Source organism: Neoarius graeffei, chromosome 3, assembly GCF_027579695.1.
Source record: "Neoarius graeffei isolate fNeoGra1 chromosome 3, fNeoGra1.pri, whole genome shotgun sequence".
Lineage (NCBI taxonomy): Eukaryota > Metazoa > Chordata > Actinopteri > Siluriformes > Ariidae > Neoarius > Neoarius graeffei.
The window spans coordinates 863,764-890,000 of record NC_083571.1 but is presented as its reverse complement, the minus strand read 5'-3'; the positions used below and the strand labels follow the sequence as shown (position 1 = coordinate 890,000).

Genomic DNA, 26,237 nt, shown 5'->3' with positions numbered 1-26,237 from the left:
TGTTTGCACACTTACACTTTTTGATGATAAAGTAAACAATTATAGAAGAGAAATTATTTGTAATCACATTATCTGCATTAGCGTTAGCATTCAACTCGAATGGTGCACAAAAACACAAAACCCCACACCTACAAAATGGACTGAAAGTCTTTCTGTTTGAGGTCAATCTGAGACATCTGTGACTGCGTGTGGGGGGAAATAAAACACTGTCACTGTGGTTTCCATCACTGATCTAAATGAAAAAGTTTTGCGATCTCTCGTACATCGTTATTTTTATCGATTTGAATTGAATTGTCTGCTTGTGTGTTGTGAGATGCTTTTCTGTTCCTCGCGGTTGTACAGAGTGTTTATTTGAGTTACTGGACCCTCTCTCTGAGCCTCTCTCTGGAACAAGACAGCAGGACTAACCCTCACCCTGTTCTGTGTCCCGCCGTGTCCTGCTCAGTGTCACTGAGATCACGGAGATGTTCCTCATTCTGCTCTTCGACATGAGCAGAAACTGAAACCTGTGTGCTTTTATACACTGAGCTGCTGACACGCGATTGGATAATTACAGGAGTACAGGTGTTCCTAATAAAGTGGCCAGTAAATGTATATAGTGTATAATGTGTGTGTGTGTGTGTTTTTTTTTCTTTCCACAGCAGAGAAAGTGAGCTCTCTGGGAAATGACTGGCACAAATTCTGTCTGAAGTGTGAACGCTGCAATAAAACACTGAATCCTGGAGGACACGCTGAGGTACAAAGAGACAGACAGCATGAGAGAGAGACAGCATGTGTGCGTGTGTGTGAGAGAGACTGACAGACAGTACGAGAGAGAGACAGTATGAGAGAGAGAGCAAGACAGATAGACAGACAGCATGAGAGAGAGACAGGATGTGAGAGACAAACAGCATGTGTGTGTGCATGAGAGAGAGAGAGAGACAGACAGCATGAGAAAGACAGGATGTGAGACAGTGCTTTATTTGTAAAAAGTAAAGTATCACTGTACTGTGTGAGAACAGTGAAACACACACACACACACGAGAAGTAACTCTCAGCAGGTGAGGGTAATGAGTAGTGCCATGGTGATGGTCATGAGAAGAACGTAGGTACAGTGAGTGTAGAGGAGACAACAGGATGTAAATAAAGAGAGGAAATAAAAAATAAAAACAAAACAAACAGATTCATGAATAAAATTAGAAACGTTTGTTTTTTATTCCTGCAGCATGATGGGAAACCGTACTGCCATAAACCCTGCTACGCTACACTGTACGGACCTAAAGGTAGGGGTGTGTGGGTGTGAGAGAGAGAGCACTTTAACACACACTTCTTTAGTGCAGCACTCTCAATAACACACACACACACACACACACACACACACACACACACACACTCCACATCCAACCCCAATTCCAGAAAAGTTGGAACGCTGTGTAAAACATAAAAACAGAATATGAAGATTTGCAAATCATGGAAACTCTACTCTGAGTGGTGTGTGTGTGTGTGTGTGTGTGTGTAGGTGTGAATATCGGTGGTGCTGGATCGTACGTGTATGAAACACCAGTGACTGAGACGCAGACCACCACCACCACACCAGCCAGAGCTGAGGAGAGGAAAACTACAGCGCCACCTAGAGGACCAGTGAAGGGTGAGAACCTCAGAGAACCAATAAACCTGGGTTCCTGGACTGCAATAAAGTGCATTAATCTTTCTCACCCTGAAATGTCATCATTATAAATAGCATCATACACAGCAAATTCAGAAGTGTTACATTTTGGGTGTTAGTGAAATTTGAGCAAAAGTAGAGTTAATTTTACTCTGATAGAGTTAAATCCATTATATTTGACTTCAGTTGATAAGTAGTTGGTGCCAAAATCGGGTGTAAAAACAAAGCGTCACTAAATCATACCTGTCAGTGTAATTGTATAAATACGAACTCTGAACTTCTAACTCTCAACTCCGAGCCTGGGTTTTACACTTGAAGTGTTCATGTCACCCCGCCCACTTTAAAAATCTTACAAAATCTCTTGTGAAGCAACACCAGCTTCAACTGGCATTCTGCTATGAAAATTATCATTTTAAGCGGTTTCAGATTGGTCCTTTGAAAATGAAAAGCATTGATAGCTTGGAAGGTGGAGAATTACTCTGTCAAACATTACATTTAGATCCATTTTCAAATGTTTCAACTGCAAGATGGGTCAGAAATTATGGCACTGAGTATCAGATTGATTTGTTTGTATGCACTGGAACATCCAATGACCTGCCTGTATTCAACAAAATCTGTAGCATAATATTACCTGAACAGCGTGCTTTAATAATAGCCTCTACTGTCGATACACTTTATTTTGATGAACACTTTCATGCATACTGTATACAGGAACAAAGTAATGAACATGCTTTGATTTTTGTTGACCAGTTGACTTACTTTAGAAATTTCAGACGCGATATTCTAATGAGAGTGAAAATACATGTATTGTTCCATATTGTTACATTTTTTAATGTGACTTCATTTTTTTGGGGTGCAAATGTTTAAAATAAATGTTTAATTGTAAAACACAAAATACGTCCACCTTTATTTCAGCAAACTTTAATTTGAAAATCATTTCCAGGAAGAGCCGTATTTACACCGTTTAAGTGTTATGGGGCGAACACTTTTATAGTCAAATGATCCTCTGAGAGAGTTAATGTCTAACACTACATATCAGTGTTGAGAAAAACTAACACTGGATGTTGTTAATAAGTGTTAACTTTTAACTCCAAAAAGAGTGAAAAATGACACCAAATTAATGTTAAGGTACCAACACTGCAAAAAGAGTTAAATTAACACTCATGGGGTGGACCCATACAGACACTTTAAAAGTGTTGAAATTAAATCTGACAGCGTTAATTTGGCTATGCGGATTTTGCTGTGTATGATTAATATGTAATGATAATAAAATAATACAGGATTAATGTGATTGTTTTCATTTCTTTCTGTCCAGCTGCCAGTTTCTCGTCATTCTCTGGGCAGCCGAATATCTGTCCTCGCTGCAACAAAACCGTCTACTTCGGTAAGGAATACAGACAGACTGAGATTTTATTACCATTTTATTACTCTTTTATCAGATGTGGCTAAAAGTTAAATACTAATGTCCAGTAATATTTATTTTACTTTAATGTTTTCCTGAATGAAAATATCTGATGGATGTAATTGCTAATTTTAATACGTCATGTAAATATTTCTCACATCCTCTCTACATCTAAATACGTTTCCTTCACATACGGCACACCAGAGGGCGCTAATGAGTGACACGGTTAATATTAAATATAACTTTTAAAAAAATCCACCATGTCAGAACTGGTGAAGACCACGCCCACCGGATATGACATTATTAATCTGTTCTAATAGTGGAATAATCAATGACGGTCCTGGGGGTGTCATGGCTCAGATGGCTAGGGCGCCATACCATAAATCTGGGGACCCGGGTTCGATTCCGACCCGAGGTCATTTCCCGAGCCCTCCCTGTCTCTCTCTCCCGCTCATTTCCTGTCTCTCTACACTGTCCTATCTATAAAAAAAAAAAAATCAATGACGGTCCAGTGTCTGATTTGTAAATAGTTGGCTGGTTAGCATATCGTGTGTGTGTGTGTGTGTGTGTGTTAGCGGAGAAGGTGATGTCCCTGGGTAAGGACTGGCACAGGCCATGTCTGCGCTGTGAGAGGTGCAGTAAGACGCTCGCTCCCGGTGGCCACGCTGAGGTCAGGACCAAGTTCTATAATAACCACATGACCACATGATGTCATCACTGTAACTCATCACTCAGTACTGTTGTGTTTCAGCACGATGGCCAGCCGTACTGCCATAAACCCTGCTACGCTGTCCTGTTCGGACCTAAAGGTACACACACGTTTTAAAAACAGAGCAGCACATGTAGGACTTAACCGCAAACCCACTTCTGTGACATGACACAATGATACAGTTATATATTAATACAGTCGCATAAACCAGGATTTACTCTGTGTGTGTGTGTAGGTGTGAACACTGGAGGGATGGGCAGCTACATCTATGAAGAGCCAAACACTGAGCCTCAGCCATGAACACACGCACACAAACAACACCATTTATACTTTTATAAATATATGCTGTAGTGTTCAGGTGAATTAAACACTGATGTCACAATCACATTATTATTATTATTATTATTATTATTATTATTATTAAGTGTTATTATCAGTGTTAATTGTTTAATGAGTTTATTTATAAACACTGTATTTATTTTATATTTCCAGATGTTTCCTTTCCTGTGTGTGTGTGTGTGTGTGTGTGTGTGTGTGTGTGTATACACTTGTGGTAATGTTGTTAAAAGTGAAGCCAGCACTCCCAGGTGAATGAAAGGAGGAGGAGTCAGTCTCCTGTTATCAGTTCAGTGAACCCTGATATCTTCCCCCATCATTTTCCTGATAATAAATGTGTTTGTAGAAGTTACTTGGTGACAAATAAAAGGGCGTGGTTAATGAGTTGATTGACAGTTTAGGACATGAACTCTGTTGAGTCTCATGAACTCATACGCACTCCACAAGACTCCACACTCCATAAGATTACTCATGCATCTCAAACACTCAGGAGACGATCCGTTTCACCAGGATTAAGTTTTAAAAAGTTATCATTCATCCACAGCTTTAGGTCATGGGTGTGTTCAGAGAGGGAGGGGGCGGGGCAGATGTGGAAGGCCTGCTGCTGATGTAAATCTGCATATCAATGAAAATTCAAACCATGGCGGTGGATCGTTTGGCCCAGGGGTCATATGTAGGTAATGAACAGAAGAGGACCTGAGACAGAACCCTGTGGGACACCACACCTGAGGGATGCCGTAGAAGACTTGTACTTGGTGAAGGAAATAAACTGCTGTCTATCGGTGAGAGAGGATTTTAACCAGGAAAAGTCAGAACCAGAAATACCACCAGCAGAGAGATGGCTGAGGAGAGAAGTGGTGAAGTGGCTTGTGACAGGACGAGTGCATTTTCACATAGACCTTAGGTGGACTAACATTAAACTACAGGCAGTTAGCAGATGCTCTTATCCAGAGCGACGTACAGCAGGAGCCTGACACACACACAGCAGGACACCTGGGGAGCAGCTGGGGGTTCAGTACCTTGCTCCTGCTAGTGCAGGGAGTCGAACCGGCAACCTTTTGGTCCCAAACCTGCTTCTGTAATGTTTAGACCATGACTTGCTCTATAATAAATTCCATTATTCCTTGAAGACACTTTAAATCAATGTCATTAGCGAGCAGTAGGTGCTGTAAACACACCCTCAGTAACAATAGTGACAACAATGTAACTGCATAAATATGTTGTGCTAAACAAGTACAGTATAACAGTTAATGAACTGCCTGATGAATGTTTTTTGTATTCAGATACAGTAGTGACATGGATAACGAGTTAATGTTTACAGTAAAACAGTCGGGACTGTAAACGAACCTACAACAGCTCTCGTCAGCAAGTAAACAATGAATTTGAACACGCGTTGAACAATACACAGTCACATAATGCTATTAACAGCAATCACAACATGTCTGTTACAGAACTGTCGGATTAACATTAGCTTCCCATCACTGCTGGTAAAAGGGACAAGTTAATTCCTGAGCCTCGTTTCCCATCGATTAATAAAGAACCTTAAAAAAACCCAAATGAACCTCAGCAAGTTAGCGTTAGCGATTGCTAGTGAGTCTGACTCAAGTCGCCACATAACATAATGTGACTCTTGACGATAAAATGATAACATGGAAATATAACACGTTTGACTACTTAAGAAGAAGAAAAAAACATTTAATGGTTACTCACTTCACTCTGCTGAATTCCCTTGTGCTACGGACAGTGGAAATCAGATCAGCCTCTGCAGCGTCGTTCTCCAGGAGCATGTACGTGATCCAACACCTCATCCAATCTCGCAATGGACAGCCGTGCTGTGATTGGTGATGTCCAGTATCATCCTGCAGCGTGATTGGCCTCCATCCATTCTCACATTGGACAGGGAATGCCAACAGACTGTCCAGAACAAACGGAACACTAGGAGCTCTGGACCTTGACTAAAGATCGAGAAGAGAAACTTGAAAAAACAAAAGGACTGAACGAGGAGGAAATAAATAAACCTCTGAGGTTTTTAGAGGAAGGACTTGGAGAAAGCCAGAAAAACCCCAAGAGACAAACTCCAAGAGGTTTAATCCGAGAGAAAGAAGAGAAACCTGAGAGATAAACTCAAGAGTTTTTACCAGTTGACCAGCTGAGTCTCAGTGCAGCACTCGACAAGGAGAACTCGAGACGGAGTGTTTGATGAACCTGGAAGAGGCCAGTGACAGGTGGAGCAGGTGAGCGCTCACTCCTGGATGTCGGATCTCTCCCTCTGGTGGTGAGCCGGGCAGGGCCGGGGCGGACTGCCCCGACACATGATCCAGTTAGTGACGTGTAAACAGTCAGCTGATGAATGATATTGCAGCTGGCTAGCTTGTGTATTAGCATCACATCAGATTTATACAAGAGGCCCGGAGGGCCTCGCTCAGTACTTTCAAGACCTCGGTCACGGTATTTCACGATATGGACCTCCCAGCGGGTAAATAACATATATGTATTTTACATAGCATTCACATGTATATTGCGGAAATTCATGAATGAGAAATCACTGTTTTGGGTAAAAATGGTTTGAACAGAGTCTGTGTTTTTCAATATGGCTGCCAGCGGTACGTCACTGAACTATACGCTTTGATTGTTAGGACTAGGACTGTTTTGGCCTCTAGAGGCCGCTGTTATTTCCTTTTCTTGTCGTGTTTATTTTGGCCTCTAGAGGCCGCCACTGTTCCTGTGTTTTGTGTTTGTGTTAATTGCCTAATTATCTTCACCTGTGTCCTTAATTAGTTTGTCTATTTATACCCCTGAGTTCAGTCCTCTTGTCACGGAGTCTTTGTGCTGTTATGTTTATCTCCAGTTTCCTTTGTACTGTGTTTTTTGATCTTCTTAGCTTTTGAATTTTTGCACTTTGCTTTTCTTTTGGATTATACTCTTTGGTTTTTTTTTGTCTTTTGTTTTGCCCTGTATATAGTGTATATAGTTTAAATAAACCTTTTGATTCTTTTTCTACTTCCGCCTCACGCCTCTGCATTTGAGTCATCCCCCTGGTGGCCTAGTGGGGGTTTGCTGGATTATCACACCAACGAACCAGGTTCGAATCCCAGCAAAACCCTAACAGAAAGACTCCGTCATGACCGACTCAGCAGAGGCTGCTTCAACTGTCTACCCGGCCAACCTTCAGGGAATTATGGCAGCTTTGACACGCTTCGGAGCGACCATGGACGCTCATGGACGTACGCTCACCAGCCAACGTGAGGCCCTCGCTCGCCACGAGGAACTGCTTCAGCAAATTGGGAAAACCCTGGCACAGCTGACATCTCTGCCTGCATCTCCTGCTCCTGATCCAGTTCCTGCTCCTGATCCAGCTCCCACTCCTGCTCCAGTGCCTCCTGCAATGCTGCCTTCTTCACCTCGCGAACCCAGCCTTCCTGCACCACAGAGGTATGACGGCAAGCACAGTGAGTGCCGAGAGTTCCTTACCCAGTGTCAACTCACCTTTGAGCTTCAGCCTACCACCTACACTACGGATCGCCGCAAGATTGCCTTTGTGATCACCTTATTAGCTGGTAAGGCGCGAGCCTGGGCTACTGCTATCTGGCAAAGACAGGGACCTGAGTGCTTTGATTTCCAGCTGTTTTCTGAAGAGATGCTTCGGGTCTTCGATCAGGCAGACATCAGTACCGACGCAGCCCGAAAGCTCATGTCCATCCGGCAAGGAGGAAGCGTCGCAGATTACGCCATCTCGTTCCGAACACTCGCAGCAGTAAGTGGATGGAACGAGACTGCCCTGGTGTCAGCCTTCCACCATGGTCTGTCTGACCCCATCAAGGACGGTCTGGCCTCTATTGGATGCCCAAGTGACCTCGAAACCCTCATCTCACATGCTATTCGTCTGGACAACAGGATGAGAGAACGCCACCAAGCCTTGAGCCCCCCCAGCCTCCCTACCTCTACCTGGAGACCGTCTACCTCCTTCAGTGACTGTCCAGAACCCATGCAAGTGGGTCGTACTCGCCTCTCCGCATCTGAGAGGGAGCGCAGAAGGAGGGACAAGTGCTGCATCTACTGTGGCAAGCCTGGTCACTTCCGAGCATCATGTCCCGAACTCTTGGGAAAAGGACCGCCCCGTCCAGCCGAGGGAGGGTTGTGACGGGGCCTACCCTCTCTCCCGGACTCCCTGGCCAAGGAATCTACATCCCGGTCTCCATCTCCTGGGGTGAGTCTGTCCACTCTTGTCAAGCTTTGATAGACTCAGGGGCGGCTGGGAACTTTATGGATATTCACTTCGCCCAAAGCATCAATATACCTACTGCACCTCTTGAAGTCCCTCTGTCTGTGTCTGCCCTCGATGGCCAAGCGTTAGGTGATGGAAGAGTCACTCAAGTTACTTCTCCAGTCTTCCTCCAGTCTCAAGGTCACAAGGAAGAAATATCCCTGCACCTGATTCCTTCACCTGAGTTCCCAGTTATTCTAGGCCTTCCTTGGCTTACTCGCCACAACCCTCGCATAGACTGGGTAACAAGCCAGGTTGTGGAATGGGGCCCTGCATGCCATGCCTCTTGTCTGCTCTCTAGCTCTCCTGTGTCTCCTGCCGAGCCCCCTGATCTCACCGAGTTATCTCAAGTTCCCACAGAGTACTGGGATCTCAAGGAGGTATTCAGCAAGAGCAGGGCCGCCGTTCTTCCTCCGCACCGGGCCTACGACTGTGCCATCGACTTGCTCCCTGGGACTACCCCTCCTCGTGGCAGACTGTTTTCACTCTCTCAGCCAGAACGCAAGGCCATGGAGGAATACCTCAAAGATGCCCTGGTCTCTGGGTTTATTCGACCCTCCACTTCACCTGCTGGAGCCGGCTTCTTCTTTGTCGGCAAGAAGGATGGGGGGCTCCGACCATGTATTGATTACAGGGGCCTGAATAAGATCACTGTGCGCAACCGATATCCCCTTCCGCTGATGTCCACAGCTTTCGACCTGCTCCAAGGCGCCACCGTCTTCACCAAGTTGGACCTACGGAACGCATACCACCTCATCCGTATCCGACAGGGAGACGAGTGGAAGACTGCCTTTAACACCCCGTCTGGGCACTACGAATACCAGGTGATGCCCTTCGGACTCACCAACGCACCAGCTGTTTTTCAGGCCCTAATCAACGACGTCTTAAGGGACATGATTAACCTATACGTTTTTGTCTACCTCGACGACATCCTTATCTTTTCCAAGACCGTGCAGGAGCACCGCCACCATGTCCGCCAGGTTCTCCAGAGGCTGCTACAGAACAATCTGTTTGCCAAGGCCCAGAAATGCGAATTTCATGTTCCCGAGGTCTCCTTTCTGGGATTTATTGTACGGACAGGCCAACTCCAAATGGACCCTGCCAAGACCCTGGCCGTCCGGGACTGGCCTACTCCCAAGTCCGTTAAGGAGGTTCAGCGGTTCTTAGGATTCGCTAACTTCTACCGCAAGTTCATCAGGAACTTCAGTTCTGTGGCAGCACCCATGTCAGACCTCACCAAAGGGACAGGTGGATCTTATGGCTGGTCTCCTCAGGCAGAAAAGGCGTTCAAAGACCTCAAGGACCGCTTCTGCACGGCACCCATTCTGGTTCTCCCGGACACCTCCCAACCATTCATCGTGGAGGTGGACGCCTCGGACAGTGGTGTCGGCGCGGTGCTCTCTCAACGTTCGGAAGGAAAGCTGCACCCCTGCGCTTACTTCTCCCACCGCCTGAGTCCTGCTGAGTCCCGGTACGATGTGGGGGATCGAGAACTGCTAGCGGTCAAACTGGCCCTTGAGGAGTGGAGGCACTGGCTGGAGGGAGCACAACATCCATTCCTGGTTTGGACTGACCACAAGAACCTGGAGTACCTCCAGCAAGCCAAGAGACTGAACCCTCGACAGGCTAGGTGGGCCCTGTTTTTCAGTCGGTTTGACTTCACCCTCTCATACCGCCCCGGCTCCAAGAACACCAAACCTGACGCACTGTCCAGACTGTTCTCTGCCACTAACAGGGAGAATGAAGTCGGGCCTATTATCCCTGTGTCCCGGATTGTGGCCCCTGTCCGCTGGGGTATTGAGGAGGCTGTCCGACGAGCCCAACGCCAGGACCCCGGTCCTGGGACGGGGCCACCAGGCCTCTTGTACGTCCCACATCAAGCCCGGGCCAAGGTTCTCCAGTGGGGTCACTCTTCCCCTCTCACCGCCCACCCGGGAGCTCGGAGGACCCTGGACTTCCTGAAAAGACGCTTCTGGTGGCCTAACATGGAGAAGGAAGTAAGGTCATTTGTCCTGTCCTGTGAGGTTTGCACCAGAACCAAGAACCCACGACAGCGTCCCCAGGGTCTCCTGCATCCTCTGACCATTCCCCGGCGTCCCTGGTCCCACGTGGCAGTCGACTTTATCACGGGTCTCCCTGAGTCACAAGGTAACACGGTCATTTTGGTCTTAGTTGACAGATTCTCCAAGGCCTGCCGCTTCATACCACTGTGCAAACTCCCCTCTGCTCTGGAAACTGCGAAACTTTTGTTTAATCATGTCTTCCGAGTCTTTGGTCTTCCACAGGACATCGTCTCAGACCGAGGGCCCCAGTTCTCCTCCCGAGTGTGGCACGGGTTCTGCAAGGTCATCGGAGCCACTGCCAGCCTCTCCTCTGGGTTTCACCCACAGTCCAATGGTCAGACGGAGAGGCTCAACCAGGACCTGGAAACCACCCTGCGAGGCCTGGCTATGGATAACCCGACATCGTGGAGCACCTGGCTGCCATGGGCGGAGTACGCCCACAACACCCTGCAGTCATCGGCCACCAAGCTGTCGCCATTCCAGTGCCAATTCGGGTTCCAGCCACCTCTGTTCCCGGACCAGGAGGAGGACGCGGGGGTGCCCTCGGTCAACCAATATGTGAGACGGTGTCGCAAGACCTGGAGCAAGGTCAGGAAGACCCTCATACAGACCTCCAGAACCAACCAGACTCAGGCCAACCGCCATAGAAGACCTGCACACGCTTTCCGCCCTGGGCAGCGTGTTTGGCTGTCCACTAAGGACCTTCCACTGCGGGTGGAGAACCGCAAGCTTGCTCCTCGCTACATTGGCCCCTTCAAGGTGGTGCGCAGGGTGAACCCTGTCTCCTACCGGCTCCAGTTGCCCCGGACTCTGAGGATCAACCCCACTTTCCATGTTTCCCTGTTACGGCCCGTACTGACATCTACGTATGCCCCTGCCCCTAGGAACCCCCCACCCCCCCGCATCTTCCAGGGGCAGACTGTGTTCACTGTGAATCGCCTGCTTGACTCCCGCCGGGTCCGCGGCGGGTTGCAATATCTGGTGGACTGGGAGGGCTATGGTCCTGAGGAGCGCTGCTGGGTTCCTGCTCGGGATGTCCTTGATAAAGAACTATGTCGGGACTTCCATTCGGCCCATCCGGATCGCCCTGGGAACGTCAGGAGACGCTCCTAGAGGGGGGGGTCCTGTTAGGACTAGGACTGTTTTGGCCTCTAGAGGCCGCTGTTATTTCCTTTTCTTGTCGTGTTTATTTTGGCCTCTAGAGGCCGCCACTGTTCCTGTGTTTTGTGTTTGTGTTAATTGCCTAATTATCTTCACCTGTGTCCTTAATTAGTTTGTCTATTTATACCCCTGAGTTCAGTCCTCTTGTCACGGAGTCTTTGTGCTGTTATGTTTATCTCCAGTTTCCTTTGTACTGTGTTTTTTGATCTTCTTAGCTTTTGAATTTTTGCACTTTGCTTTTCTTTTGGATTATACTCTTTGGTTTTTTTTTGTCTTTTGTTTTGCCCTGTATATAGTGTATATAGTTTAAATAAACCTTTTGATTCTTTTTCTACTTCCGCCTCACGCCTCTGCATTTGAGTCATCCCCCTGGTGGCCTAGTGGGGGTTTGCTGGATTATCACACCAACGAACCAGGTTCGAATCCCAGCAAAACCCTAACATTGATTGCATCAGACTCTGCAAATTTCTTGTGTATAGCTTGTGAAGAGCAGATACATTCCCACATGGATGGAGTTAACGCTCGGCCATGAATCCACATTATCTTCTAATTCATTTCTTGGAATTTCGTATGGCTCTTTTCCCAAAATATAAGACTTTTTTTTTCAAATAACGATCCTTTGATTCTTTACAATCTATTTTATCAAAATATCTGGATAATAAGCCCTTATTAGGCATATAGCATAAAAAAAGCATCGACCTCAGAAGATTTTGTGTGTAAACTGAGCAGCTGTTTGTCGTCTGAGTGATGACGGTGACACCGCTCTACAGACCTGAAACACCATCAGGAGAAAGAGCAGAGCTGGAGCTCTGTAATAAAGTGAGTCAGGTTTGTACACTGTTTATACACACTAAAGTAATCAGGTTGTGAAGACAGAGCAAACTTCATCTCATCTCATCTCATTATCTCTAGCCGCTTTATCCTGTTCTACAGGGTCGCAGGCAAGCTGGATCCTATCCCAGCTGACTACGGGCGAAAGGCGGGGTTCACCCTGGACAAGTCGCCAGGTCATCACAGGGCTGACACATAGACACAGACAACCATTCACACTCACATTCACACCTACGCTCAATTTAGAGTCACCAGTTAACCTAACCTGCATGTCTTTGGACTGTGGGGGAAACCGGAGCACCCGGAGGAAACCCACGCGGACACGGGGAGAACATGCAAACTCCACACAGAAAGGCCCTCGCCGGCCACGGGGCTCGAACCCGGACCTTCTTGCTGTGAGGCAACAGCGCTAACCACTACACCACCGTGCCGCCCCAGAGCAAACTTATGCAGAGTAATATCTTTAATTATTTCTCCACCCGTTTTCACTCTCCTGTTCTTGGTGAATAAGTTACGAAGTCTCTCGCTTCACAACATCACAGTAAACAGCAGGATTCACTCTCTCTGAAGATACGAGTTGTTTCTCTGTGGGAGAGAGCGTTCTCAAGTTTTGAAACAAAGTTATCATAAAAATGTAGAGGGTTTTTTTGTCGTCTTAAATGGCTAAACAATAAATAAACAGAACACTAATCTGCACATTCAAAACTCCGCGTGTTCATCATCAGTCACCATGAAGTGTATGGGTTTGATTCTCACTGTACAGGCTTCGACCTGCTCTTTCTGACTGTGGGATCTGTTTAAATTAATCAACTTTAACTTTGTTGATTGTTCTACTGGGGGACTTCAACGCTCACGTGGGCGATGACAGTGACACCTGGAGGAGCGTGATTGGGAGGAACGGCCTCCCCGATCTGAACCCGAGTGGTGTTTTGTTATTGGACTTCTGTGCTAGTCACGGTTTGTCCATAACGAACACCATGTTCGAGCATAGGGGTGTCCATAAGTGCACGTGGCACCAGGACACCTTAGGTCAGAGGTCGATGATCGACTTTGTTGTCGTTTCATCGGATCTCCAGCCCTATGTCTTGGACACTCGGGTGAAGAGAGGGGCTGAGCTGTCAACTGATCAACACCTGGTGGTGAGTTGGATCCGCTGGCGGAGGAGGAAGCCGGACAGACCTGGCAGGCCTAAACGTATGGTGAGGGTCTGCTGGGAACGTCTGGCTGAGCACTCTGTCAGGGAGGTCTTTAACTCCCACCTCCGGGAGAGCTTCTCCCAGCTTCCGAGGGAGACGGGGGACATTGAGTCTGAGTGGACCATGTTTTCTGCCTCCATTGTCGATGCAGCTGCTCGGAGCTGTGGCCGCAAGGTCTCCGGTGCCTGTCATGGCGGCAATCCCCGAAGCCAGTGGTGGACACCAGAAGTAAGGGATGCCATCAAGCTGAAGAAGGAGTCCTATCGGGCCATGTTGGCCTCCGGGACTCCTGAGGCAGCTGATGGGTATCGGCAGGCCAGGCGTGCTGCAGCTCAGGCAGTTGCGGAGGCAAAAACTTGGAACTGGGAGGAGTTCAGTGAGGCCATGGAGAAGGACTATCGTTCGGCCTCGAAGAAATTCTGGCAAACCATCTGGCGCCTCAGGAGGGGGAAGCAGTACTCTGCCAACACTGTTTACAGTGCGGGTGGGGAGCTGTTGACCTCGACTGGGAACATTGTCGGGCGGTGGAAGGAATACTTCGAGGAGCTCCTCAATCCCACTGTCTCATCTTCCATTGAGGAAGCGGAGGCTGATGACTCAGAGGTGGACTCGTCCATTACACAAGCCGAAGTCACTGAGGTGGTTAGCAAGCTCCTCGGTGGCAAGGCACCGGGGGTGGATGAGATCTGCCCTGAGTATCTCAAGTCTCTGGATGTTGTGGGGCTGTCTTGGCTGACACGCCTCTGCAACATTGCGTGGCGGTTGGGGACAGTGCCTCTGGAATGGCAGACTGGGGTGGTGGTCCCTCTTTTTAAGAAAGGGGACCAGAGAGTGTGCTCCAATTATAGGGGAATCACAGTTCTCAGCCTCCCAGGGAAGGTTTACTCCAGGGTACTGGAGAGGAGAATTCGGCCAATAGTCGAACCTCGGATCCAGGAGGAACAGTGTGGTTTTCGTCCTGGTCGCGGAACACTGGACCAGCTCTATACCCTTCATAGGGTGCTCGAGGGTTCATGGGAGTTTGCCCAACCAGTCCACATGTGCTTTGTGGATTTGGAGAAGGCATTCAACTGTGTCCCTCGTGGTATTCTGTGGGGGGTGCTTCAGGAGTATGGAGTTCGGGGCTCTTTGCTAAGGGCTGTCCGGTCCCTGTATGAACGGAGCAGGAGTCTGGTTCGCATTGCCGGCAGTAAGTCAGACCTGTTCCCAGTGCATGTTGGACTCCGGCAGGGCTGCCCTTTGTCACCGGTTCTGTTCATAATCTTTATGGACAGAATTTCTAGGCGCAGCCAGGGGCCGGAAGGAATCCTGTTTGGGAACCACAGGATTTCATCTCTGCTTTTCGCAGATGATGTTGTCCTGTTGGCTTCTTCAAACCAGGACCTTCAGCATTTCAGCATGCACTGGGGCGGTTTGCAGTCGAGTGTGAAGCGGCTGGGATGAGAATCAGCACCTCCAAGTCCGAGGCCATGGTTCTCGACTGGAACAGGGTGGCTTGCCCTCTCCAGGTTGGTGGAGAAGTCCTGCCTCAAGTGGAGGAGTTTAAGTATCTCGGGATCTTGTTCACCAGTGAGGGAAGGCTAGAGCGCGAGATTGACAGGCAGATCGGTGCAGCCTCCGCAGTGATGCGGTCGCTTTACCGGTCCGTTGTGGTGAAGAAGGAGCTGAGCCAAAAGGCGAAGCTCTCGATTTACCGGTTGATCTACGTTCCGACTCTCACCTATGGTCATGAGCTTTGGGTAATGACCGAAAGAACAAGATTGCAGATACAAGCAGCCGAAATGACTTTCCTTCGCAGGGTGGCTGGGCGCTCCCTTAGAGATAGGGTGAGAAGCACAGTCACTCGGGAGGAGCTCGGAGTAGAGCCGCTGCTCCTCCACATCGAGAGGAATCAGCTAAGGTGGCTCGGGCATCTCTTTCGGATGCCTCCTGGACGCTTTCCTGGGGAGGTGTTCCAGGCATGTCCCCCCGGGAGGAGGCCCCGGGGAAGACCCAGGACACGCTAGAGGGACTATGTCTCTCAGCTGGCCTGGGAACGCCTCGGTGTTCTTCCCGAGGAGCTGGCCAAGGTGTCTGGGGAAAGGGAAGTTTGGGCTTCCATGCTCAGACTGCTGCCTCCGCGACCTGGCCCCGGATAAGCGGAAGAAGATGAGACAAGACGAGACTTTAACTTTTTCATTCCACAGACCTCATTTTAATTTATTAAAGCGTACACAAACACAATAATGTTAGCACGAGCACATTCTTAAGATTAAATTAATGAAATTGATTGTTGAATTATCCATCTAACTCCAGGTTGAGGTGAAACTTTAATTATATTTAATTAAATTTGGTTTTAAAAATGTTCCTGTACAGCAGATTATGAATATGATAATGAAATACATATCCCAGAATGCAACACAGCCTCCTGACAAGGCAGACCCCGTGCTCATAAACTTTATATAGTCAGTAAAATATGACTGTAGTTATCTGTGTGATAGATATGAACTTTAAACATTAATAAATTAAACCAGAAAATGTTTTAAACGCACTGTTCCGGCTGCTCACGGCCAAGTTTAGCGGATTAGCAGCGTGCTAACTGCAGAGAGAGGTGCTGTGGGACATGTAGTTTACACAGAGAGGTGCTGTGGGACATGTAGTTTATACACAGAGAGCCGCTGTGGGACATGTAGCTTACACAGAGAGGCGCTGTGGGACATGTAGTTTATACAGAGAGGCGCTGTGGGACAGGTAGTTTACACAGAGAGGTGCTGTGGGACATGTAGTTTATACAGAGAGGCGCTGTGGGACAGGTAGTTTACACAGAGAGGTGCTGTGGGACATGTAGTTTATACACAGAGAGCCGCTGTGGGACATGTAGCTTACACAGAGAGGCGCTGTGGGACATGTAGTTTACAAAGAGAGGCGCTGTGGGACAGGTAGTTTACACAGAGAGGTGCTGTGGGACATGTAGTTTATACAGAGAGGCGCTGTGGGACAGGTAGTTTACACAGAGAGGTGCTGTGGGACAGGTAGTTTACACAGAGAGGCGCTGTGGGACAGGTAGTTTACACAGAGAGGCGCTGTGGGACATGTAGTTTATACAGAGAGGCACTGTGGGACAGGTAGTTTATACAGAGAGGCGCTGTGGGACAGGTAGTTTATACAGAGAGGCGCTGTGGGACAGGTAGTTTACACAGAGAGGCGCTGTGGGACAGGTAGTTTACACAGAGAGGTGCTGTGGGACATGTAGTTTATACAGAGAGGCGCTGTGGGACATGTAGTTTACACAGAGAGGTGCTGTGGGACATGTAGTTTATACACAGAGAGTCGCTGTGGGACATGTAGTTTATACAGAGAGGTGCTGTGGGACATGTAGTTTATACACAGAGAGCTGCTGTGGGACATGTAGCTTACACAGAGAGGTGCTGTGGGACATGTAGTTTATACAGTGAGGCGCTGTGGGACAGGTAGTTTATACAGAGAGGCACTGTGGGACAGGTAGTTTACACAGAGAGGCGCTGTGGGACATGTAGTTTATACAGAGTGGCGCTGTGGGACAGGTAGTTTACACAGAGAGGCGCTGTGGGACATGTAGTTTACACAGAGAGGTGCTGTGGGACATGTAGTTTATACAGAGAGGTGCTGTGGGACATGTAGTTTACACATAGAGGTGCTGTGGGACATGTAGTTTATACAGAGAGGCGCTGTGGGACATGTAGTTTATACAGAGAGGCGCTGTGGGACATGTAGTTTATACAGAGAGGCGCTGTGGGACATGTAGTTTACACAGAGAGGTGCTGTGGGACAGGTAGTTTACACAGAGAGGCGCTGTGGGACATGTAGTTTATACAGAGAGGCGCTGTGGGACATGTAGTTTATACAGAGAGGCGCTGTGGGACATGTAGTTTATACAGAGAGGTGCTGTGGGACAGGTAGTTTACACAGAGAGGTGCTGTGGGACATGTAGTTTACACAGAGAGGCGCTGTGGGACATGTAGTTTATTCAGAGAGGCGCTGTGGGACAGGTAGTTTACACAGAGAGGTGCTGTGGGACATGTAGTTTACACAGAGAGGCGCTGTGGGACATGTAGTTTATACAGAGAGGCGCTGTGGGACATGTAGTTTATACAGAGAGGCGCTGTGGGACATGTAGTTTATACAGAGAGGCGCTGTGAGACATGTAGTTTATACAGAGAGGCGCTGTGGGACAGGTAGTTTATACAGAGAGGCGCTGTGGGACAGGTAGTTTACACAGAGAGGTGCTGTGGGACAGGTAGTTTACACAGAGAGGCGCTGTGGGACATGTAGTTTATACAGAGAGGCACTGTGGTACATGTAGTTTATACAGGGAGGTGCTGTGGGACAGGTAGTTTACACAGAGAGGCGCTGTGGGACATAGTTTTTACAGAGAGGCGCTGTGGGACAGGTAGTTTACACAGAGAGGCGCTGTGGGACATGTAGTTTACACAGAGAGGCACTGTGGGACATGTAGTTTATACAGAGAGGTGCTGTGGGACATGTAGTTTATACAGAGAGGCACTGTGGTACATGTAGTTTATACAGAGAGGTGCTGTGGGACAGGTAGTTACACAGAGAGGCGCTGTGGGACATGTAGTTTATACAGAGAGGCGCTGTGGGACATGTAGTTTATACAGAGAGGCACTGTGGTACATGTAGTTTATACAGAGAGGTGCTGTGGGACAGGTAGTTACACAGAGAGGCGCTGTGGGACATGTAGTTTATACAGAGAGGCGCTGTGGGACATGTAGTTTATACAGAGAGGCGCTGTGGGACATGTAGTTTACACAGAGAGGCGCTGTGGGACATGTAGTTTATACAGAGAGGCGCTGTGGGACAGGTAGTTTACACAGAGAGGTGCTGTGGGACATGTAGTTTATACAGAGAGGCGCTGTGGGACATGTAGTTTATACAGAGAGGCGCTGTGGGACATGTAGTTTATACAGAGAGGCGCTGTGGGACAGGTAGTTTACACAGAGAGGTGCTGTGGGACATGTAGTTTACACAGAGAGGTGCTGTGGGACATGTAGTTTATACAGAGAGGCGCTGTGGGACAGGTAGTTTACACAGAGAGGTGCTGTGGGACATGTAGTTTATACAGAGAGGCGCTGTGGGACAGGTAGTTTACACAGAGAGGCGCTGTGGGACAGGTAGTTTACACAGAGAGGCGCTGTGGGACAGGTAGTTTACACAGAGAGGCGCTGTGGGACATGCAGTTTATACAGAGAGGCACTGTGGGACAGGTAGTTTATACAGAGAGGCGCTGTGGGACAGGTAGTTTATACAGAGAGGCGCTGTGGGACAGGTAGTTTACACAGAGAGGCGCTGTGGGACAGGTAGTTTACACAGAGAGGTGCTGTGGGACATGTAGTTTATACAGAGAGGCGCTGTGGGACATGTAGTTTACACAGAGAGGTGCTGTGGGACATGTAGTTTATACACAGAGAGCCGCTGTGGGACATGTAGTTTATACAGAGAGGTGCTGTGGGACATGTAGTTTATACACAGAGAGCTGCTGTGGGACATGTAGCTTACACAGAGAGGTGCTGTGGGACATGTAGTTTATACAGTGAGGCGCTGTGGGACAGGTAGTTTATACAGAGAGGCACTGTGGGACAGGTAGTTTACACAGAGAGGCGCTGTGGGACATGTAGTTTATACAGAGTGGCGCTGTGGGACAGGTAGTTTACACAGAGAGGCGCTGTGGGACATGTAGTTTACACAGAGAGGTGCTGTGGGACATGTAGGTTATACAGAGAGGCGCTGTGGGACATGTAGTTTACACATAGAGGTGCTGTGGGACATGTAGTTTATACAGAGAGGCGCTGTGGTACATGTAGTTTATACAGAGAGGCGCTGTGGGACATGTAGTTTATACAGAGAGGCGCTGTGGGACATGTAGTTTACACAGAGAGGTGCTGTGGGACAGGTAGTTTACACAGAGAGGTGCTGTGGGACATGTAGTTTATACAGAGAGGCGCTGTGGGACATGTAGTTTATGCAGAGAGGCGCTGTGGGACATGTAGTTTATACAGAGAGGCGCTGTGGGACAGGTAGTTTACACAGAGAGGTGCTGTGGGACATGTAGTTTACACAGAGAGGCGCTGTGGGACATGTAGTTTATTCAGAGAGGCGCTGTGGGACAGGTAGTTTACACAGAGAGGTGCTGTGGGACATGTAGTTTACACAGAGAGGCGCTGTGGGACATGTAGTTTATACAGAGAGGCGCTGTGGGACATGTAGTTTATACAGAGAGGCGCTGTGGGACATGTAGTTTATACAGAGAGGCGCTGTGAGACATGTAGTTTATACAGAGAGGCGCTGTGGGACAGGTAGTTTATACAGAGAGGCGCTGTGGGACAGGTAGTTTACACAGAGAGGTGCTGTGGGACAGGTAGTTTATACAGAGAGGCACTGTGGTACATGTAGTTTATACAGGGAGGTGCTGTGGGACAGGTAGTTTACACAGAGAGGCGCTGTGGGACATAGTTTTTACAGAGAGGCGCTGTGGGACAGGTAGTTTACACAGAGAGGCGCTGTGGGACATGTAGTTTACACAGAGAGGCACTGTGGGACATGTAGTTTATACAGAGAGGTGCTGTGGGACATGTAGTTTATACAGAGAGGCACTGTGGTACATGTAGTTTATACAGAGAGGTGCTGTGGGACAGGTAGTTACACAGAGAGGCGCTGTGGGACATGTAGTTTATACAGAGAGGCGCTGTGGGACATGTAGTTTATACAGAGAGGCACTGTGGTACATGTAGTTTATACAGAGAGGTGCTGTGGGACAGGTAGTTACACAGAGAGGCGCTGTGGGACATGTAGTTTATACAGAGAGGTGCTGTGGGACAGGTAGTTTACACAGAGAGGCGCTGTGGGACATGTAGTTTATACAGAGAGGCGCTGTGGGACAGGTAGTTTACACAGAGAGGCACTGTGGGACATGTAGTTTACACAGAGAGGCGCTGTGGGACATGTAGTTTATACAGAGAGGCACTGTGGGACATGTAGTTTATACAGAGAGGTGCTGTGGGACAGGTAGTTTACACAGAGAGGCGCTGTGGGACAGGTAGTTTATAGACAGAGAGGCGCTGTGGGACATGTAGTTTACACAGAGAGGTGCTGTGGGACATGTAGTTCATTTTATTTTACTTTTTCACTTAATTTCCACTATTTCTTCATTTTATTTTTCACCTTTACAAGATAAGAAAATGCACAGAACTAGAACAGAGGATTTCTATCCTGGAACCAAAGATTGATGCCCTGCCAAAGACGGACGAACTAAGAGTGATATCTCACAAAAGGAGTACAGAAACAGTGGCCGAGAATGCAGAGATTGCACCCCGACAGGCCGATTGCATTGCAGATCGAGTGGATGAATACATCGATCTAACAGAGCAAAATGTGAGTACAGAAAACTGGCACACGATGGGTGGCAGGTCCAAAAATAAAAACAGAAGAGTAATTACCTCAACACCAGCTCGTTCTGATACTATGCAACCCATGCTCCACAGCCATGCTATTAGAAATAGAGCCAGGTCTACAAACTACAATAGGATTTACAGTCCTGTGGAAAATCCACAGCCCATAAGGCTTCAGAACAAATTTGAATGCCTCAGGGATGTGGAAGCGAAATCTTCAGGCGGACAAGCACATCATAGAAAGAGATCGCACCACAACCGAAGAGCTGTGGGAAGAGGCAAAAAGCAGCTCATAACACCACCTGATCCCACAACGCTTGTTCTTGGTGATTCCACTGTAAGACATTTAAAAGGACATGGGATAATTATTTGCTGCCTTCCAAATGCATCCATCTCTGACACCAAAGCCAGAATTTTGAAACTCATGTCCGAGCATAAAACTATCAAATGTATTATTGTGCATGTGGGAGCAAATGATGTTTTCAGAGCACAGATGTTTGTTCAAGATGATTTCAGAAAACTTTTTTCTGATCTCTATAAGACTAGAATACAATCTTTCATCAGTGGCCCACTTCCTGCAAGGGGAAGCTTTGCATTTACTCGACTCTTCAGTCTTAACACCTGGCTTGGAAAAACTTGTTTTTTATTTGGTATGAACTTCATAGACAATTTTAACCTTTTCTGGAATCGCAGAGAATTCTTCAAGCCGAATAGCACTGAACTCAGCCGGATTGGGACCAAAGTTTTAGCTGATCACTACAGCCTCTCTCTCCAGCATGCATTCTTTTCTCAGCTAACATTGAGCAGAACTGCTGATAAGATATCGCAGACTGACCCAGTTACAGATATCAACAATACCTCTGCAAAGCCAAAACAACTACCCATGCAAGCACAGCAGAGATGCTTCAACAAGGACACATAGCCATCTGGGGCAGACTGCCAAGAACCATCTGAGGCAGACTGCCAAGGACATCAACAATCACATGGAGAATATGAGCATGTTGTTACCAATGGGCAGCCACAGATATCTGCATTGCCCATCCAGATTGAGGACCTGACCAAAGACAATCATGCCAAGGCTGCATCATCCACATCTCGACCCCATGCAAGTATCACAGAGACTGTCAGGGAGACAGTCACCACAGAGACAGTCATGGAGACACTCACAAAGACCTCACCAAAGTCCCAATCTCAGTCTCGCTCTTCTGACTTTGTTGTACCATCTCCGTCTCCCCCCTGCATGGATTTCCCTAAAAGTATGCAGAGATTGCTGCCAATGGCTGCACTCTCTTTTTCCAGCCCAAATCATTCGCGACAAGCAGTGTACCCAGTTCATCGAAAATCAACCAACAGACTGAACTGTGTTCGCCGAGGACTTTCAGCTGGCTACCAATCTTTTTCACCATCTAAAAAATACATGACATCTCCAATCCTTCCCCCTCCCAACCTCATGGAATATACAGAGTCTTGTATGATGTGCTGTGGGTCCCTGCATTGGGTGTAGTTTTGAAAACAAGCTGGGACCCAGTATGCCTATGCCATTCTCTATTCCCGTGTTGATAAGAAATAGAAAACATAGAGCATATTTAACCCAGGGGGTAAACCAGTCTAGTCTCCTTCCTGTTTCAAAACAACATCAGAGTGCCCAAGTGGATATTACTTCTAGACTTTCTGTAAAGCTAGCTCTTCTGAACGTTAGATCACTTTCAAACAAATCATTTTTAATTAATGATCTTATTTGCAAACACAATCTTGATTTTTTGCTTCTAACTGAAACATGGCTGGATCAAGCAAAGAGTGCTACCACCCTTATTGAAGCAGCTCCCCCAAATTTTAATTTCATGAGTGCTACCCAACAGGGGAAAGGTGGAGGAATCGCAAATATATTCAAAGCCTCTTTTCAATGTAAACAGTCCTCACTTGGTGATTTTACATCCTTTGAACACTTATGTGCACTTGTTACATGCTCTCCTAACATATTATTATTAACTATTTACAGGCCTCCGAGACATTCAGCCAAAGTTTTTCTGGAAGAGTTTGGTGAACTGTTGTCAGTCATTTGCTTAGAGTTTGATTGTCTTATTGTATCTGGGGATTTTAACTTGCATGTAGATAATCCTGAAAACATTTATGCCAAAGAACTACTTGCACTTATTGACAACTTCAACCTAGTACAACATGTACAGGGGCCGACCCACTCTCGTGGTCATACCCTTGACCTCGTCATCACAAAGGGTCTTACTGTTTCTACTACTGTTGTTGACCTGGCCTTATCTGATCATTTCTGTGTTTTCTCTGATGTTTCTATGTCCCCTCACATTCAGAAGAGCTCAACGACTATGGGTAGGACAGTCATAAACGACAACACATGTTCTCTTTGAGCAAGCTCTCTCACGGATCTCAACTAAAATGTCAGACTCTGTAGACGACTTACTGGAAATTTTTAATTTAAATATGACCCAAATTATGGATGATATTGCTCCATTCAAAATCAAAAGAGTCAATGACAAGCAGAAAGCACCATGGAAGCAGTACCTGGCTGTTAAACTGCTCAAGAGAGAATGTAGGAAGACTGAAAGAAAATGGCGCAAATCTAGGGCCCGTTTACACGAGGATGCTGTCGGGTAAAAATGACTAAATATTTTATCAGAAGTGCCTTTCGTCTACACGGGGACGGCGTTTCCGAGGCTGAAAAACGGAAAAAATTGAAAACGCCTTCCAGAGTGGATAAGTTAAAAACAGCCTCCATTGCATATCCGTCTAAACTACCCAATATGCGAAACTCTGCTCGGATCTGCTCACGTCGGGTACGCGTTTACGTCATACATATGTCATATACTGTACATGGCAGCCCGGGAAGTAAGAAAGTAAGTAAAAAAGTAAGAGCATGTCTGATTACATCGATCCAATGGACCTTCAAGCTGCTCTGGCAGCTTTAATAAATGTCCAGGAGTCCTTCGAACATCTATACCGAATCTGCACATATACCGTTAATGAACAGAGGCGGGTATAGTATGCTCTTACTTTTTTACTTACTTTCTTACTTACCATAGCCAGAGTAGTCAAAGTTTTCGCGGCGCAGATGTGCAGATCAGACAAGACGGAAGACGTTGTGCATGCGTGCAGACATAGCGGAGGTCTTTCACAGCACCACCTAGCCGCCTGGCATGCACATCCAATTGAATTCCACACATTTATGCGTCACCGTATAGACGCAGATTTCCTCCTTGAAAATGGTCATGTAGATGCAGAAAAAAGTGAGAACAAAAACGGACTTTTGCGTTTTTGTTTCAGACCGTCCCCGTGTAAAGTGGGCCCTAAACTTCACATCCATTATCAAATCCATAAAGAGATGCTTTGTAAATATAATTATGAAATTCGTAAAGCAAGACAGTCTTTCTTCTCCAACATCATCAACAGGAATATGAACAATGCCCGTGTGCTATTTTCAACAGTAGAGAAGCTAACTAATCCCCCACCACAATTAGCACCTGAACTTCTCTCAGTTAATAAATGCAATGAGTTTGCATCCTTCTTCAAAGGTAAAATTGATAAAATACGGCAGAATATTGCTCATAATATATCTCAGTTGCAAAAAATTGAAAAGCTGCAATCACCAGTGACACAGACAGACAATTTCAACACAATGTCAGAATTTTGTTTAATTGATTATGAGACTCTTGAAAAAACTGTACAAAATCTCAGTTCCTCAACATCTGAACTGGACATTCTGCCCACCAACTTTTTTAAGTCTGTTCTTCATCTTATAATTACAGATGTGCTTCAGATCATAAATACATCCCTAGAGACTGGCATTGTTCCTGTGTCCCTGAAAAAAGCCGTTGTAAAGCCCCTACTTAAAAAGAATAATCTGGATGCTTCAGTGTTAAATAACTACAGGCCAATATCAAATCTACCATTCATCGGGAAAATCCTTGGAAAAATTGTCTTCAATCAATTAACTGCCTTCTTGATATCAAACAGCTGTTTTGATAACTTTCAGTCAGGATTTCGTGCCAATCACAGCACTGAAACAGCGCTGATTAAAGTTATAAATGACATACGTCTTAATACTGATGCAGGCAAAACATCGGTCCTGGTATTACTGGACCTCAGTGCAGCTTTTGATACTGTTGATCACAACATACTGCTATATCGACTTGAACACTGGGTTGGATTGACTGGTAAAGTTATCAATTGGTTAAAATCATACTTAAAAGATAGAAGCTTCTTTGTTACCATGGGAAATTGTACCTCAACATCAATGTCCTTGACCTGTGGTGTCCCCCAGGGGTCGATTCTTGGACCATTACTATTCAACCTTTACAGTGGTGCTTGAAAGTTTGTGAACCCTTTAGAATTTTCTATATTTCTGCATAAATATGACCTAAAATATCATCAGATTTTCACACAAGTCCTAAAAGTAGATAAAGAGAATCCAGTTAAACAAATGAGACAAAAATATTATACTTGGTCATTTATTTATTGAGGAAAATGATCCAATATTACATGTCTGTGAGTGACAAAAGTATGTGAACCTCTAGGATTAGCAGTTAATTTGAAGGTGAAATTCGAGTCAGGTGTTTTCAATCAATGGGATGACAATCAGGTGTGAGTGGGCACCCTGTTTTATTTAAAGAACAGGGATCTATCAAAGTCTGATCTTCACAACCCATGTTTGTGGAAGTGTATCATGGCACAAACAAAGGAGATTTCTGAGGACCTCAGAAAAAGCATTGTTGATGCTCATCAGGCTGGAAAAGGTTATAAAACCATCTCTAAAGAGTTTGGACTCCACCAATCCACAGTCAGACAGATTGTGTACAAATGGAAGAAATTCAAGACCATTGTTACCCTCCCCAGGAGTGGTTGACCAACAAAGATCACTCCAAGAGCAAGGCATGTAATAGTCGGCGAGGTCACAAAGGACCCCAGGGTAACTTCTAAGCAACTGAAGGCCTCTCTCACATTGGCTAATGTTAATGTTCATGAGTCCACCATCAGGAGAACACTGAACAACAATGGTGTGCATGGCAGGGTTGCAAGGAGAAAGCCACTGCTCTCCAAAAAGGACATTGCTGCTCATCTGCAGCTTGCTAAAGATCATGTGGACAAGCCAGAAGGCTATTGGAAAAGTTTTTGTGGATGGATGAGACCAAAATAGAACTTTTTGGTTGAAATGAGAAGTGTTATGTTTGGAGAAAGG

The 26,237-nt window shown here is 46.7% G+C and overlaps 1 protein-coding gene across 1 annotated transcript in view; it reads left to right on the top strand.

The window, feature by feature from the left end:
• The window catches only part of crip2l (cysteine-rich protein 2-like), a 6,469-nt gene extending 2,340 nt beyond the window's left edge, over positions 1 to 4,129 (top strand). Inside the window, exons 2-8 of the mRNA XM_060915742.1 lie at positions 642 to 736; positions 1,205 to 1,262; positions 1,499 to 1,627; positions 2,961 to 3,029; positions 3,623 to 3,717; positions 3,799 to 3,856; positions 3,992 to 4,129. Of these exons, the coding sequence (XP_060771725.1) occupies positions 642 to 736; positions 1,205 to 1,262; positions 1,499 to 1,627; positions 2,961 to 3,029; positions 3,623 to 3,717; positions 3,799 to 3,856; positions 3,992 to 4,056 (569 nt within the window). The 3' untranslated portion in view covers positions 4,057 to 4,129. The remainder of the gene's footprint in view (positions 1 to 641; positions 737 to 1,204; positions 1,263 to 1,498; positions 1,628 to 2,960; positions 3,030 to 3,622; positions 3,718 to 3,798; positions 3,857 to 3,991) is intronic.
• The last annotated feature ends 22,108 nt before the right edge of the window (positions 4,130 to 26,237 follow it).